The sequence below is a fragment of the Jatropha curcas genome, chromosome 2 (genome assembly GCF_041381405.1).
Source record: "Jatropha curcas cultivar XTBG-Jc1 chromosome 2, XTBG_Jcur_1.0, whole genome shotgun sequence".
NCBI classification, from domain to species: domain Eukaryota; kingdom Viridiplantae; phylum Streptophyta; class Magnoliopsida; order Malpighiales; family Euphorbiaceae; genus Jatropha; species Jatropha curcas.
In genome coordinates, this window is record NC_143152.1 from 13209741 (window position 1) to 13224731 (window position 14991).

The 14991-nt window shown below is 34.9% G+C and overlaps 2 protein-coding genes across 6 annotated transcripts; both read left to right on the forward strand.

The window, feature by feature from the left end:
- The first annotated feature begins 7194 nt into the window (after positions 1-7194).
- On the forward strand, positions 7195-7578 carry LOC149498271 (uncharacterized). The gene has a single exon (XM_089717276.1). The coding sequence runs from the start codon at positions 7195-7197 to the stop codon at positions 7576-7578; it is 384 nt and encodes a 127-aa protein (XP_089573402.1).
- Positions 7579-9356: 1778 nt separating this feature from the next.
- Positions 9357-14673, forward strand: SEC15A (exocyst complex component sec15A). Of its 5 annotated transcripts, none has more exons than XR_016319669.1 (4): positions 9357-9615; positions 9717-12296; positions 12959-13103; positions 14095-14673. XR_016319669.1 is itself a non-coding variant. In XM_089718208.1 (2 exons), exon 2 carries the CDS (start codon positions 9784-9786, stop codon positions 12151-12153), a length of 2370 nt encoding a protein of 789 aa, XP_089574334.1. In that variant the 5' UTR covers positions 9357-9615; positions 9717-9783; the 3' UTR covers positions 12154-12341. The 5 variants fall into 5 exon arrangements, 1 of the variants encoding a protein (XP_089574334.1); XR_016319670.1 differs by having other exon boundaries at positions 12959-13029; XR_016319671.1 differs by lacking the exon at positions 12959-13103 and having other exon boundaries at positions 14095-14214; positions 14308-14673.
- Positions 14674-14991: the final 318 nt, after the last annotated feature.

Sequence of the window (14991 nt, forward strand, 5' to 3'; positions counted from 1 at the left end):
AAAATATAATAATTAGTTAGGATCCTAAATTCATCTATAAACACAGCTAGCTCTAATAACACATGTAACAATAATTTAGGAATTATTACAAGAATTTAGAACACTAAAATTGTTATAAAGCGGAAAATAATTTGCGTACCTGATTTATGGTTTGAAGCTTGAAGCAGAGTTTCTGATTTGACTTATTATATTTTCTATAACTACGTACTCGCAAATAAAATTAGTGTTTGTGTGATAAAGACTAGATCTTTTTCTCCATCTCTTTATTCGCATAAATAGCCAAATTAGGGTTAAGGATGGAGAGAATCCTGTTGACCTTCCATCACAGGTCCTTATAGGATTAGGCCTACACTTTTACCGCCTAACCGTACTGACCTACTGGAGATGCATAAACCTATTATACAAGTGATCACATAAATTATAAATTGGACTTCACACAAATATTTTTAAACTATATTTATCCAGTCCATTTTTACAAATTAAAATAGCCCACAATTAATAATAGCCCACGTTAAAAATTCTTACAATATAGTCTAAGCTAAAAATCTATGGTGTATTGTTTGTGCTTTGTTAAGAAGATGAAGAAATGAAAGGGAGAAAGAGAGAGTGATGGTTTGTGTGGGTCCCGAATGTGTATGGCACAACCCAAGAGGGGGGGTGAATTGGGTTTTCTAAAAACTGAAATAAATTTTAGAAATTCTAAACAAGAATTAGAATTCTAAGTGCAGCGGAAAAACACACAGAACTTTGTGAGAGTAGAATATGGATTAGAATCTCCTCACAATGTTCTAATTTCAGATATAGAAAGTCTGTGCAAAGTGCAGCTATTGATTTGAACAGCTTCACACTGACTTATACAATATCAGAGCTTCTTTATAAAGGAAAGTTATTCAACTTAGAACTTCCTCATAAAGTTTGCAAAACCATATAACACTATGTGAAAGATAGTTATTAGAACTTCTTCACAGAGTCTTAAACAAATGTTAAAGTAACTTTATGATGGAGAGTTATCAGGATTAGAACATCCTCATAAAGTTTAGAAAACAAAATAGAAACCCAAACAGTGAATTATACTGGAAATAGAACAACAGTTAGAACATTGTATATTCACTGTATTAGAATACCAGAGTTCTAACGTTTAGAATAGATGAGACTTATTGCCGTTTTAGAACATCTGAATTATTAACAATTTCAGCGTTTCTAAGAAATTAAACAGGAGTGTAAAAGAGACAGTATCAACCAAACTTCAGAAATAAAGAGATCAACACCGTGAGTTATAATGGTTCGGCACTAACTCGCCTACATCCACTCCCCAAGACGCATCTTGAGATCCTCCACTAAGTTATCTCTTTTAAAGGGTAAGAGACAAACCAACAGTACAAGGCAATAGATTAAAAACCTAGATCTACCCTTTTGTCCCACTAGATTTTCCAAAGGTTCTAGTTAACCTCAACCCTTTCTGTTTTTGGTAGAGTACAGAAAACTCGATTCAAGACATTACTATCCCACACATGGAAAATGTCGCTTGATAACCTCTATCTCAATAGCTTCTAACCTAAGCTATTACACTCAAAAGTTTAACAAATAAAGAGCCTGTCTACTATAGAATACAGATTCTAAATAGACAGAAGGAAACGCCTAGAACACAGAATTATTTTTCAAAAAGAAATAGTAAAAATTCTTTTCACTTTAAATATTGAAAACGTTAAGTGTAGAGATGAAAAGAAAAATGGGGGTAGAGAGTAAGTTTTGAGAGATAAATATTTGATCAATGAGAGAGTGCTATTAAAACAAAAACTCTTACTTCACCAAATGATTAAGGCGTGAATGTTCCTTTATATAGAAAACGAAGGAGCTGTCGCTTTTTGGAAAGAGATCAGAATATCTTCTTTCCTTGTTTAGAAGATCTGAAAATCTTTGTTACCAAAAATTATTTTATCCTTTTTGGTAAGAGAATAAAATCCGATTTTCACTTTCCTTTAGAAAAGTTTTTTGACAACATTTATTTTTGGAGAAAAATTATTTGCGGAAAGATGCACTTACCAAAACCGAAAGAGATTTTCCTTCATTTTTAAGGTAAGAGAATAACTTTAAAATACTCTAGATCTTGCAAAATATATTTCCGAAAAGGTGAATGATTTTATTACCAAAAACATTAGAGAAGAAATTTCTTTAGTTTTAGGAAAATAAATCTTTTCGATTTGAAGGAATATTTTCGAAAATAGATTATTTTGAAGAAAACTAATTTTCCGAAAAATATTTTTGAGAGATAAAAGGATTTTTGTGCTCATATATGGAATTTCTCTCTATCCTACAAAGTATTCCTAAATACCTAGCTACTAGGTCTTCGAATTCTTCACACTCAAAGTAGGATTTGCCTTGTATGATTTTCTCTCCAATGAAATTTTGCATAAAAATAAAATTAGCACAAATAACATAATTTTAAATTTATTCGTTTTGTATTAATCATCAAAATCCGAGATTAAAAATTGACCTTTGAGCCAACAGTTTGGCCTTGAGAGAAAATAAAAGAGAAGAGTGGCGCATGAGAGAGGCTTCTCCTCTCTTATGCACCTAGGTTTTAATTATTTTCATATTTTTATTTTTTTTTGTTTAATAAATATTCAAAGTAGGCCCATGGCCTCAGTGAATTAGGAAAATTACAATTAAAATTTACTTTTACAATTATAAATAGGTAAAAATCATTTTAAAGGGTCAAAATAATTAAACTCAATCCTTTGGTCAAAATTAAATCAATTTCAATTAAAATCAATCAATTTTCCCCAATATCAAAACATCATTCAAATTAATTTAAAATTAGCAATTGAAATCATAATTTCTCAATTCAAATAACCAATTTATGAAAACTTTATTTGCAATACACGTGTCATGCATCTATTTGGTTACTATTATGGCAGTTACTAGAGTTTGAATAAGTCTTATTACTGTTATTTGTTTCCTTTATTTTTGCTAGTAGTGCATTTTTAATAGGGAAAGTAGTTTGAGTTGTACTTATAAAGAACTAGTTATCAATGAAAAGAGGATAACTCATTATTTGTTTTTACTCTCTGTGAGAATCTTAGAGGTCTGATTTTCCTCGAATTAAACTAAAGCTATTACCCTTTATTTTCTACTAAAACACCATAGGTAAACACAAGCACCACCAGTCTAAAAGAGATCTTTTTCCTCTTCATAAACCCACAACCATGTCCCAGACTCCGGCACGTGATAGCGTGGTGTCAGAGCCTGGCATGAAAGAACAAAGATTGGGGCGCTTAGAAAGTGAAGTCACAGCTTTGTGTACTAGCCAAGAAAAAAAATTGAAGGAAGTACAAGACATGTTTGCTTCCATGAATGCTAGGTTGGATGCTCTAACAACTACTCATGCTATGGAGAGCTCAACTGGTCCAAGCAAAAATAATGAAGTATGAGCTATTGGAAATTCATCTATCAATTATGAAGGTAACTCTCATGGCAATTGGACTCCTAAATTGGTGAAGTTAGAATTCCCACATTATAATGGGTCCGAGGATCCAATTGGATGGGTTTGCAGGGCTGAGTAATTTTTTTAATTTCATCGACTTTTGGAGTAAGAATGGGTAATGTTGGCTTCCATTAATCTTGAAGATGTGGCATAAATGTGGTTTCAACGAATGAAGAAGGAGACACCACTCATTACTTAGAGGGATGTCAAACAGGGGTTGTATAGTAGGTTTGGTCCTACTCAATATGAAGATTTTTTTGGTGACTTAACCAAGTTACAGCAAACTTCTTCTGTTCAAGAATACCAAAACCAATTTGAAAAATTATTGGCTCGCATTGAGCCACTAACACCTACACAGCAAGTCAGTTGTTTTGTGAGTGGCCTTAAGGAAAATATCAAAATTGACGTCCAAGCTTGCAGACCCACTACCCTCACATTTGCCATCGGCTTAGCAAGATTGTATGAAGCAAACTATAGGACCCTTCGTCGTGCACCTCAACTAGAGGCAGCAAAAGCTGTGACTAATTCTTCTGCTCACATCCTCCTTCGAGCCATATTCCTATAAAACGGTTTACTCCAACCAAGTTAAAAGAGAGGAGGGAAAAGGGATTATGCTTCAATTGCAATGAAAAATTTGGGCCAGGCCATAGGTGCAAGAAATTATTTCTCATTGAAGGATGCTGGCCAGAAGATGATGTCGAAATGGAGATTGAAGACCAAGATGAAGGTACAGAGACACCTGAGATTTCTGTACATGCTATATCAGGTGTGAGGTTGCCGCAAACGATGCAGGTACTAGGTAGGATCGGGAATCATTGAATTATAGTTCTGATTGATTCAGGGAGTACCCATAATTTCTTAAGCATTCGCGCTGCAGAAAAAATTGGAATCACTCCAATTTTAAAAGAAAGGTTTGATGTGACTATGGCTAGTGGAGACGAAATTCCTTGCATGGGGCGTTGTAAAGGGGTATGTATGATGATTCTAGGAATTTCAGCTATATTTAATTTTTATTTGATTCCTTTGGAAGGATATGATGCAGTTTTGGGCACTCAATGGCTTAGCACATTGGGACCAATTGTATGGGATTTTTCTAAAATGACCATGCAGATAGAGTGGAAGGAAAGCAGATTACCCTCAAGGGCTTGACTGTTCCAGCGAATAAAGTAGTAAGTGAGTTTGAGATGGCAAGAGAATTAGAAAAGAAAAAAAAGGGTTTTTTGCTTACAGATATGTTCCCTCTCCATGGATCATATAAACACCCTTAACCCACCCAATTCTTATCCCCCAGATCTAGCAAATATCCTTCAAAAATACAAAAAAATATTTGACCAACCCCAAAGTCTACCACCAACCCGAGCCCATGACCATAAAATATCACTCAAACCCAACACCTCACCCATTTGTGTTACCTTATCATTAACCTTATTACCAAAAAAATGAGATTGAGAAAATGGTGTCAGACATGCTAGCCACAGGGGTTATTCGCCCTAGCCAAAGCCCATATTCATCACCTGTGTTGTTAGTCAAAAAGTTTGATGGCTCGTGGAGATGTTGTGTTGATTACAGAGCCTTGAATCCAGCCACCATCAAAGACAAGTTTCCCATTCCAGTAATTGATGAGCTAATAGATAAACTATATGGAGCCAAATTTTTCACTAAATTGGATTTGCGTTCTGGCTATCACCAAATCTAGATGCACTCTAATGATATTTACAAGACAACGTTCTGGACACATCATGGGCACTATAAATTTTTAGTTATGCCTTTTGGACTTACAAATGCCCCATCCACTTTTCAATCTCTGATGAATGAGGTATTCAAGCCCTACCTTCGCAGATTTATTCTGATTTTCTTTGATGATATTTTAATCTATAGCAGAACCTGGGAGGAACATTTAAAGCATCTTGATCTCACCTTTAAAATTCTAGAAGCCCATGAGCTATTTGTTAAGAAGGAGAAGAGTGACTTCGGCCAAAAGGAAGTACTTGGGCCATGTGATTTCAGCAAAAGGAGTCTCGGTGGATCCAGATAAAATCGTTGCAATTAAGGAAAGGCCGATACCAACAACTATTAAGGCAGTGCTGGGGTTTCTTGGTCTAACCGGTTATTACCGAAAATTCATTAAAGATTATGGAAGTTTAGCTGCTCCACTTACACAAATGTTGAAGAAAGGAAATTTCCAGATGAGCTCAAGAGCAGTACAAGCAGTTAAATTCCTAAAGAGGGTGATGACACAAGCACCGGTTCTAGCCCTCCTTGACTTCAATAAAACATTTATGGTAGAGTGTGATGCATCTGGAGCTAGTGTGGGAGTAGTCCTTATGCAAGAACAGAGACCAACCGTATTTTATAGCCATGCTCTCCACGGTAAAAATCTACATTGATCAACTTATGACAAAAAAATGTTGGCCTTGATTTTGGTAATTCAGAAATGGAGACCTTATCTGCTAGGGAGAAAGTTCGTAGTTTGCACAGACCAAAAAAGCCTAAAGTATTTATGGGAATAAAAGATAAGTACCCCAGCTCAACAAAGATGGCTTGTCAAATTGATGGGGTGATTTTATTATTGAATATAAGAAGGGGAAAGAAAATCAAGTTGCAGATGCTTTATCGCGCATTCATGAAGTAGACAGTGGATCATTTGCTCTCTCCATGCCTATTCTTACTTGGCTGGAGACCATTAAAGAGGAAATAAAAAGCAACACAAAAGCTCAACACCTGATGGCCCTATGCAAGCAAAGGGAAGCAGTTAGTCCATGGGAGTTTAAAGACGATATTCTCTACTTTAAAGATAGAATTTATTTGCCATCTGACTCTTCTATAGTTCCTCTTATTGTTAAGGAAATGCGTCCCAACACTCATGAAGGGTATCGTAAGACCCTTCACAGGATGAAGTCAATTTTTTTACTGGCAAAAGATGAAAAATAGCTTGCGGGAATTCATTAGAGCATGTGATGTTTGTCAAAGGAACAAAGCTAAAAATGTTAAGGCAGCAGGATTATTGCACCCACTTCCAGTTCCTACTCAAGTTTGGATTGATATATCTATGGATTTTGTGGAGGGACTACCCAACTCCAAAGGAAAGTCAACTATTTTTGTTGTTGTTGATTGGCTTTCTAAGTTTGCTCACTTTACTCCAATTTCTCATCCTTATACTGCTTCGGGGGTAGCTCGAGTATTTTTTGAGCAAATATTTAAATTTTATGGGATGCCTAAGAGTATTGTTTGTGATTAAGATCCTACCTTCACTAGCATCTTTTGGAAAGAAGTGTTTAATTTGTAGAATACCAGATTCAACTTTAGCTCTGCTTATCATCCCCAAACTGATGGGCAAACTGAGGTAGTTAACAGAGTGATAGAGATGTATCTTCGTTGTTTCATTAGTCATAAGCCCAATGAGTGGGTGCGATGGATTCCTTCGGCTCAATTTTGCTATAACACCAGTTTTCACTCTTCTACTAGAGCAACTCCATATGAAATTGTGTATAGCAAGGCTCCTCCAACTCTTCTAACCTATGTTCCAGGCACCTCTCAAGTGGAAGCAGTGGACCAAGAATTAAGAAATAGAGAATTGGTCATGAAAGAGTTGCAACACCAATTATCTGAGGCGCAGCAACAAATGAAAAAAATACTATGATATCCACAGGAATGAAAGAAGCTTTGAAATTGGAGAATTCGTCTTCCTCAAGTTGCAACCATACAAGAAAATGATAGTGGCACTTCGTAAGAATCTTAAGTTGTCTCCAAAATATTATGGACCATTTGAGATAATAGAAAAGATTGGTCAAGTGGCATACAAGTTGAGATTGCCTGTAGGCTCAAGGATTCATCCTGTTTTTCATGTTTCTCATTTGAAGAAGAAAGTGGGAGTTGATGTGAAGATACAAGAATCCTTGCCAATTATTATAGCAGGTGAAGATTCCATGACAGTAGTTCCACAAGCAGTCTTAGACAGAAGAATGAGAAGAACTAAAGAAGAGATCTTGGTGCATTGGCAAGGACTTTCGCCTGCTGAAGCTGCTTGGGAAGATTATCAAGCTATGAAGACAAGGTTTCCAAAAGCCTCCCTTAAGGAAAAGGGTGTTGTCTAGGGGGAAGGAATGTCATGCGTCTATTTGGCTACTATTATGGCAGTTACTAGAGTTTGAATAAGTCTTATTACCGTTATTAGTTTCCTTTATTTTTCCTGAGTAGTTTCCTTTACTTTTGTTAGTAGTGCATTTTTAACAGGGAAAGTAGTTTGAGTTGTACTAATAAATAATAAGTTATCAATGAAAAGAAGATAACTCATTATTTGTTTTTACTCTCTGTGAGAATCTTGGAGGTCTGGTTTTCCTTGAATTAAACCAAAGCTATTACCCTTTATTTTCTACTAAAACACCATAGGTAAATATAAGCACTAGTAGTCTAAAAGAGATCTTTTTCCTCTTCATAGACCCACAACCAGGTCCCAGACTCAAGCACGTGACAACATGATTCACACATCAAAACACATAAATCAAGAAATAGCTTATCAAGATTGAAAACAACACCAAAACCCTAATTTGGTATTAATTATCAATCTATCATGCTATCATTCATAGTGCCAGAAATGAAGGCGTTGCATTTTTTGTCTCAGTAGGGAACACAAATTTTGTAAATAAGGGAGCATAATTGAGCAGAGTGTAAATAAAACGGCAATAACCTTGTTTAGGAGCTATTAGATGCGGTTGATATCGATCATCTTCAATTATTAGCCTTTTTAAATTGTCCATTAAAAACTATTTACCAAATTGCAAACTTTTCAAAGCAAAACGTCTGCAGACAATATAAACAAGATGAATGGTCAAATGAACAACAAATTTCCATGATCATATATAATTTCCCCTGCATTTGAAAAAGAAAGAAATAATATAAATTACCAATGCTTCTTGCAATAAGATCCAAGTAATCTAAACGTATAAATTAATGTTGCAAAGGGCAAAAGAAAGATGTATAAAATTTCATCAGATCGAATGTATGAGAAAAAAGAGATGCAATGGCGTATTTAAATTTAATGCTCACTCCAACATGAGTAACAATACGTTTTCCAAAATGATTTGATTATACTTCTTATTTTTTGGGGTTATCTAATGGAAAAGAGATATATACTCTGAAAATACACAGAGAGATGGAAAGATTAATAGATATAGATAAGAGAATTTAAAAATTTTCCATGTTATCAATTGTATATAAATATAGATAAAAAATTCAAAAATTTCACGTTTATAATATAATAAATAAACTCTTTTAAATGTCATCCAATTGAAACATAGAAAATAAAAATAAAAACTTAAAATTCAAAAAAAAAAAAAAAGAATAATGGAAAAAGAGAGTTCGAAAGATTCTATTTGTTTATATATATATATATATATATATATATATATATATATATATATATATATATCATTTTACAGTTACCGTTGTGTTCATTAAAAGTATTTACTAAATAATTGATAATTATTTTAATATTAAAATCAACTTTTCATAAAATTTATAGAAAAAATCACATAAGATAAAAGATTATACATCATTATAAATTTTTACAACTTTTAAATGGTTTGGTCGAATAAAGTCAATCTAAAATGTGTTGAAAACGGATTGCTGAATTTTAAAATTCAACTAAATTATTTTTTAAAAAAATCTTATAAAGTTGGTGGTTTGATTTCATTTAACGGTTCGCTCGTTTAAATGCGATTTTAATGAAGGACACTAGCACATAAATGCACGTATAACTTCCGATATTAAAGAAAAAAAATAAAGGATTTTAAATAATTTATTTTTTAAATTTAATGGATTAAATATATGATTTTACAATAATGGGGATCGATTAATATATTAAATTAAAGTTGAGGGGCAAATAGTGAGTAGGCCCTTGTTCTCATCACAGCTCGCCCTCTTCTCCAAAGCGGTTCTCTCTCGCTTTCTTTGTTTTCTCAAAATTAATATTCATTTTAAGAAATCTTAACAATCCAAGGATTTGAAGCATCACATTCAAATTTCAGCATCAAAACAATTGCAATTCGAAGAATCACATTCAAATTTCAGTATCAAATCAACTGCGTTCAAGAGTCCAGGTGACAATTTCTTCCAAATTCAAACAAATTCAGGTACAATTTAAATAAGGTTTTCTTTGAATTTTGTGATTTTCTATCTGGTTTTTTTTTGGGGAAAAAAAAAAAATAATAATTCCCTCCGTCCTAAATATTAGGATTCTACCGATCCGGATTGCAATTCCATAGGCGGGTTTTGATTGTTAGAGGCTCTCGTGGAACGAAATGGATGCAAAACCCAAGAGAAGAACTGTTGTAGAGAATGGAGATTCAGGAGAAGATTTAGTGCTTGCAACTATAATTGGCAATGGAGATGATTTGGGTCCGATTGTGAGGCATGCATTTGAAATGGGGCGGCCTGAAGCACTCCTTCAGCAACTCAAGACTGTTGTGAGGAAGAAGGAAGCTGAGATTGAGGACCTCTGCAAGAGCCATTATGAGGATTTCATTCGTGCAGTTGATGAGCTTCGTGGTGTTTTGGTTGATGCTGAAGAGCTAAAAAGTGAGCTCGCAAGTGACAATTTTAGGCTGCAGGAGGTAGGGAGTGCTCTTTTGATTAAACTTGAGGAACTTCTTGAATCTTATTCAATCAAGAAGAATGTTACTGAAGCTATTAAAATGTCAAAGATTTGTCTTCAAGTTCTAGAACTTTGTGCTAAGTGTAACAATCACCTGTCCGAAGGCCAATTTTATCCTGCATTGAAGACCGTGGATCTAATTGAGAGGAATTACTTGCAGAACATCCCTATGAGGAGGCTCAGATTGACGATAGGAAAAACAATTCCTGTGATAAAATCGCATATTGAGAAGAAAGTGACCAGTCAATTTAATGAATGGCTAGTTCATGTGAGAAGTTCTGCAAAGGATATTGGGCAAACAGCAATAGGTCGTTCTGCGTCAGCTCGTCAGAGGGATGAGGAAATGCTTGAACATCAAAGGAAAGCTGAGGAACAAAACGTTTCAGGATTAGGAGAGTTTGTGTGTACTTTAGATGTTGAGGAACTTGACGAAGATTCTATCTTGAAATTTGATCTTACTCCTCTATATCGGGCATATCATATCCATACTTGCCTTGGAATCCAAGAGCAGTTTCGTGAATATTACTATAGGAATCGGTTATTGCAGCTCAATTCAGATCTTCAAATTTCTTCTTCTCAACCATTTATTGAATCTTATCAAACATTTTTGGCCCAAATTGCAGGCTACTTTATAGTAGAGGATCGGGTGTTGAAGACTGCTGGTGGTGTCTTGATAGCAGATCAGGTTGAGACGATGTGGGAAACAGCTGTAACTAAAGTGACTTCTGTTTTGGAGGATCAATTTTCCCGTATGGATTCTGCCACCCATCTTCTCCTTGTGAAGGATTATGTCACTCTTCTTGGGGCAACTCTTAGGCAATATGGGTATGAAGTGGGCCAAATTCTTGAGGCACTAGACAATAGCCGTGACAAGTACCATGAGCTTCTTTTGGGGGAGTGCCGTGAGCAAATTGTAAATGCTGTCGGCAATGACACCTATGAACAGATGGTAATGAAAAAGGATACAGATTATGAGAATAATGTCCTGTCCTTCAATCTCCAAACCTCAGATATAATGCCAGCTTTCCCGTACATTGCACCGTTCTCCTCCATGGTACCAGATACTTGCCGTATTGTTAGATCATTCATCAAAGGGTCTGCAGATTACTTGTCTTATGGGATGCATACTAATTTTTATGATGTTGTTAAAAAATATATGGATAAGCTCTTGATTGATGTATTAAATGAAATTATACTTGGTACAATTCACAGCACAGCAGTTGGTGTCTCTCAAGCCATGCAGATTGCTGCAAATCTATCTGTTCTGGAAAAGGCTTGTGATTTTTTTCTCCGACATGCAGCCCAACTATGTGGGGTCCCTGCCCGATCAATTGAGAGACCTCAGGCCAATTTGACTGCTAAGGTGGTCCTGAAAACCTCTAGGGATGCAGCATATATTGCCCTGCTGACTTTGGTTAACTCTAAGTTGGACGAGTTTATGGCACTCACTGAAAATGTCAATTGGACTTCAGAGGAGCAATTGCCGAATGCACATGAGTATATAAATGAGGTGATAATATACCTTGATACTATTTTGTCAACAGCACAGCAAATTTTACCTGATGATGCTCTGTACAAGGTTGGAAGTGGTGCCCTTGAGCATATTTCAAATTCCATTGTTGCTGCATTACTTAGTGACGCCGTCAAGAGGTTCAATGCTAATGCAGTTCTGGCTCTTAATAATGATCTAAAGATGCTAGAGAATTTTGCTGATGAGAGGTTTCATAGCACTGGCTTGAGTGAAATATACAAAGATGGTAGTTTTAAAGGCTGTTTGATAGAAGCACGACAATTGATTAACCTTTTGTCTAGCAGTCAACCAGAGAACTTCATGAATCCTGTGATACGGATGAAAAACTACAATACTTTGGATTATAAGAAGGTAGCAAGCGTCTGTGAGAAATTCAAGGATTCTGCTGATGGAATCTTTGGTAGCCTTTCAAGCAGAAATACAAAGCAAAGTGCACGCAAGAAATCAATGGATGTGCTGAAGAAAAGATTGAAGGACTTCAATTGATGAGGTTCTGAAATCTGTCTGCTGGCCTTAGTTGTAGCTCTGCATTATACCGACATCCCATCTCCTCTTTCCCCTCTGTTCAGTTATCATTTCTTTTCCACTACCTGTGAGGATTAGAAGGAAATGGATTTTTTCAATTTCAGGTTGATTATTTTCTTATAATAAAAGCCTTGATATTTTTTCATCCAGGATTTGTCTTCTCAGGGAAAACTGTTTCCTCTGCATCTTATGCATGTATTTCTTTTATTTTTCTAATTTCACCTTTTCCCTATTGGAGAAAAAAAAAATTGATACATAAAAGTCAGGTCCAATTGCTTTGAGAATCGCTGGAGTCTTCTGCATTTGCGGTTCAAAGTCTAATTAATTTTATTTTGCCTTAGCCCTCTACGACTTAAAGGTATTTCATAACTAATCGATTGAGCAGCTGCTCGTAGACCACATAAAAAAGAATATTTATTATTTGATCCATATCCTGACATAAGAAGTTCAATTGGGGCAATACTTGAAATGTTTGGCGGTTGTTTCTTTCTTTTTTTTTTTTTTTTTTAATCATTTATTGCGGCTAAGTCAATTGTTCTGGAGTTCATACAGAGTACCAGGTTGTTCTATCTAAGCCTTTTTGTTTGCACTTTTTTCTATTATCTACATCAGTAGTTGAAAGTTTTTAATTTCTTTGGTTTAGGTAAGAAGACCTTGAATAATGATTGTTGGAATTTTTAGCTCTTATGTCGTATTATTTTCCATGAACGCTTCCTACAGCTGCATTCAGCTTAAATATTTCTTCTTTATGCTCCAAAATTTGCAGATTTAGCTATTAACAGAGCAGAATGGAGAAAGAGGATTGATATAGTCAAACCCAACTAGTTTGGATTTAAGGTTTAGTTGTCATTGATGTGATGCAGCTCATGCTCCAAAATTGCGCTTTCTCATACATTCTGGTCCTTCAAATTGTAATTATGCTTAAACATATTATTTGTCTGTATAAATTATTGGTGCAGGAAGGGACTTTGACATGATTGTATGATATAGAGTATTTGATTTAATTGTCACAGATTAAGAAAGAAAAGTATCTCTTTAGAGACTGCAAGCAGTGGCTAGTGTGACATGTTTCCTCATTTTATGTTAGGTTTACTTGGTTCTTTCTTCAGATTTATATCACAAGGGTCCTTATTGGTTAAGACCATCCATCTCATGTGGTCTCAGACGTTAATATAAAGGCATTGAGTGCAGAACTTTCTGTATCACTGCTTCCCACCTTTTTCTTTTGACTTGAATAAATTTTTATTGTCCAATCTTCTCTCCCAAATATGAGAGTGTTATTTTCCTTACTTTTTGTTGCTTTTCACTACAAGATTTATTCATTAGTCAAAATTGGATGATTGAATGGAGTTCAATTTGAAATTTGATGATTTATTGAAAAGGAAGCAATTTGTTCTGATTCTGGTGTTGTTTATAGAGAATTAATTGCAGGCAGAAGGTTGGTCTATGTTTTTTCTTTAACTGATGTGCAAGTAGATTATGTTGGGAGTTGGGTATACCTACTAGTCAGGTAGGCTTGTCTTAGAGGGATAGGATTGTTTTTTATGATGAGCTTTCTTGGTTTTTTAGTAGAACCTTTGGATGGGAAAGCAATACAGGCATTTTATTCGATCGAATAGTGAAATCTCTGTCTTGGACGTTGGCTTTCAATGTCCTCATACTATGATTGTGAGGGTGTATGATAGAATATAGTGGAGTGAAATCTTTACTCATTGTTCTATTAATTGTTTATTCTATACCATTTTACCTTCTTGCAAATCTACAAAAAATAAAAGTAGATCTTTGCATTCATTTTTTCGAATTTTTTAGTGACCTTAGATTTCTGAGGTACTGATTTCTTTCTGGTGATTCTAGATTTGGGATTGCGCTCACAAGACTGTTTTCTACTTGCTATAATTACAGGTTATACAAGGACGCAGGTGATACGACCAAGAAGAAAAAGGGAATTTCTTATTAGCAGCCAAGATCTAAACATGTAGTGCAGTTGTGGATTTTAACTAGTCATAGCTAATTACATAACAGGTGATACTTATTTGCATCTATCTGGTTTTGTTACATCGGCCTATCAATATATGAAGCACTTATTGCTACGCACCCATTTTGCTATTTATTTAGCAATCACACTACAGCTGTGCCAATATCTTATCCTTGAAGAATTTCATTGTCCTCAAGGAAGGAATGCTGGATATCGCATTTGAATGTTGCATCTGCTGGAGATGAGTTGGTTCAATGGATGAGCCACTGCATAGCAGCTTGATCGTCTTGTTCTATGGTTCATCTATCCAATATGGTTTGAGAAAATGGACTTTGAATGGTCTGTATAGTGAAAATAGTGGAACAAGATCAGTGTAGGAACAATCGAAAGATCCCAGACAGACTCCTATTGTCTGAAATTGGTGTCTACCTTAGTGGGACCCATATTATGTTAAAACAAAGTTATTCATATATATAGAAAATGCTTTAAAAGATAAATTTTCACTAGAGGCATGGAGAACGATTTATTTTTCCGATCTTTTTCAAATTATGGAAGGAGTCGGTTCGGAATGGGCTTGATTGATTTTATTTATTTAAAGCGGTTTTCTTTTTATTACACCCGTTTTATTTATCTTCAAAAATTCGATCCTTTTGAAAAGGGATTAGTAAAAATAGATTTTATTTATTTAAAGCGGTTTTCTTTTTATTACACCCGTTTTATTTATCTTCAAAAATTCGATCCTTTTGAAAAGGGATTAGTAAAAATACCTAATATATTGGTAAGAGTTTTAATTTTTGGAATCGACTCACTTGGTTTAAAACTAG

Bases quoted from the DNA above. Each gene is read 5' to 3' on its own strand.
- LOC149498271 (XM_089717276.1), top strand. From the start codon at position 7,195: ATGATAGTGGCACTTCGTAAGAATCTTAAGTTGTCTCCAAAATATTAT.
- SEC15A (XM_089718208.1), top strand. From the start codon at position 9,784: ATGGATGCAAAACCCAAGAGAAGAACTGTTGTAGAGAATGGAGATTCA.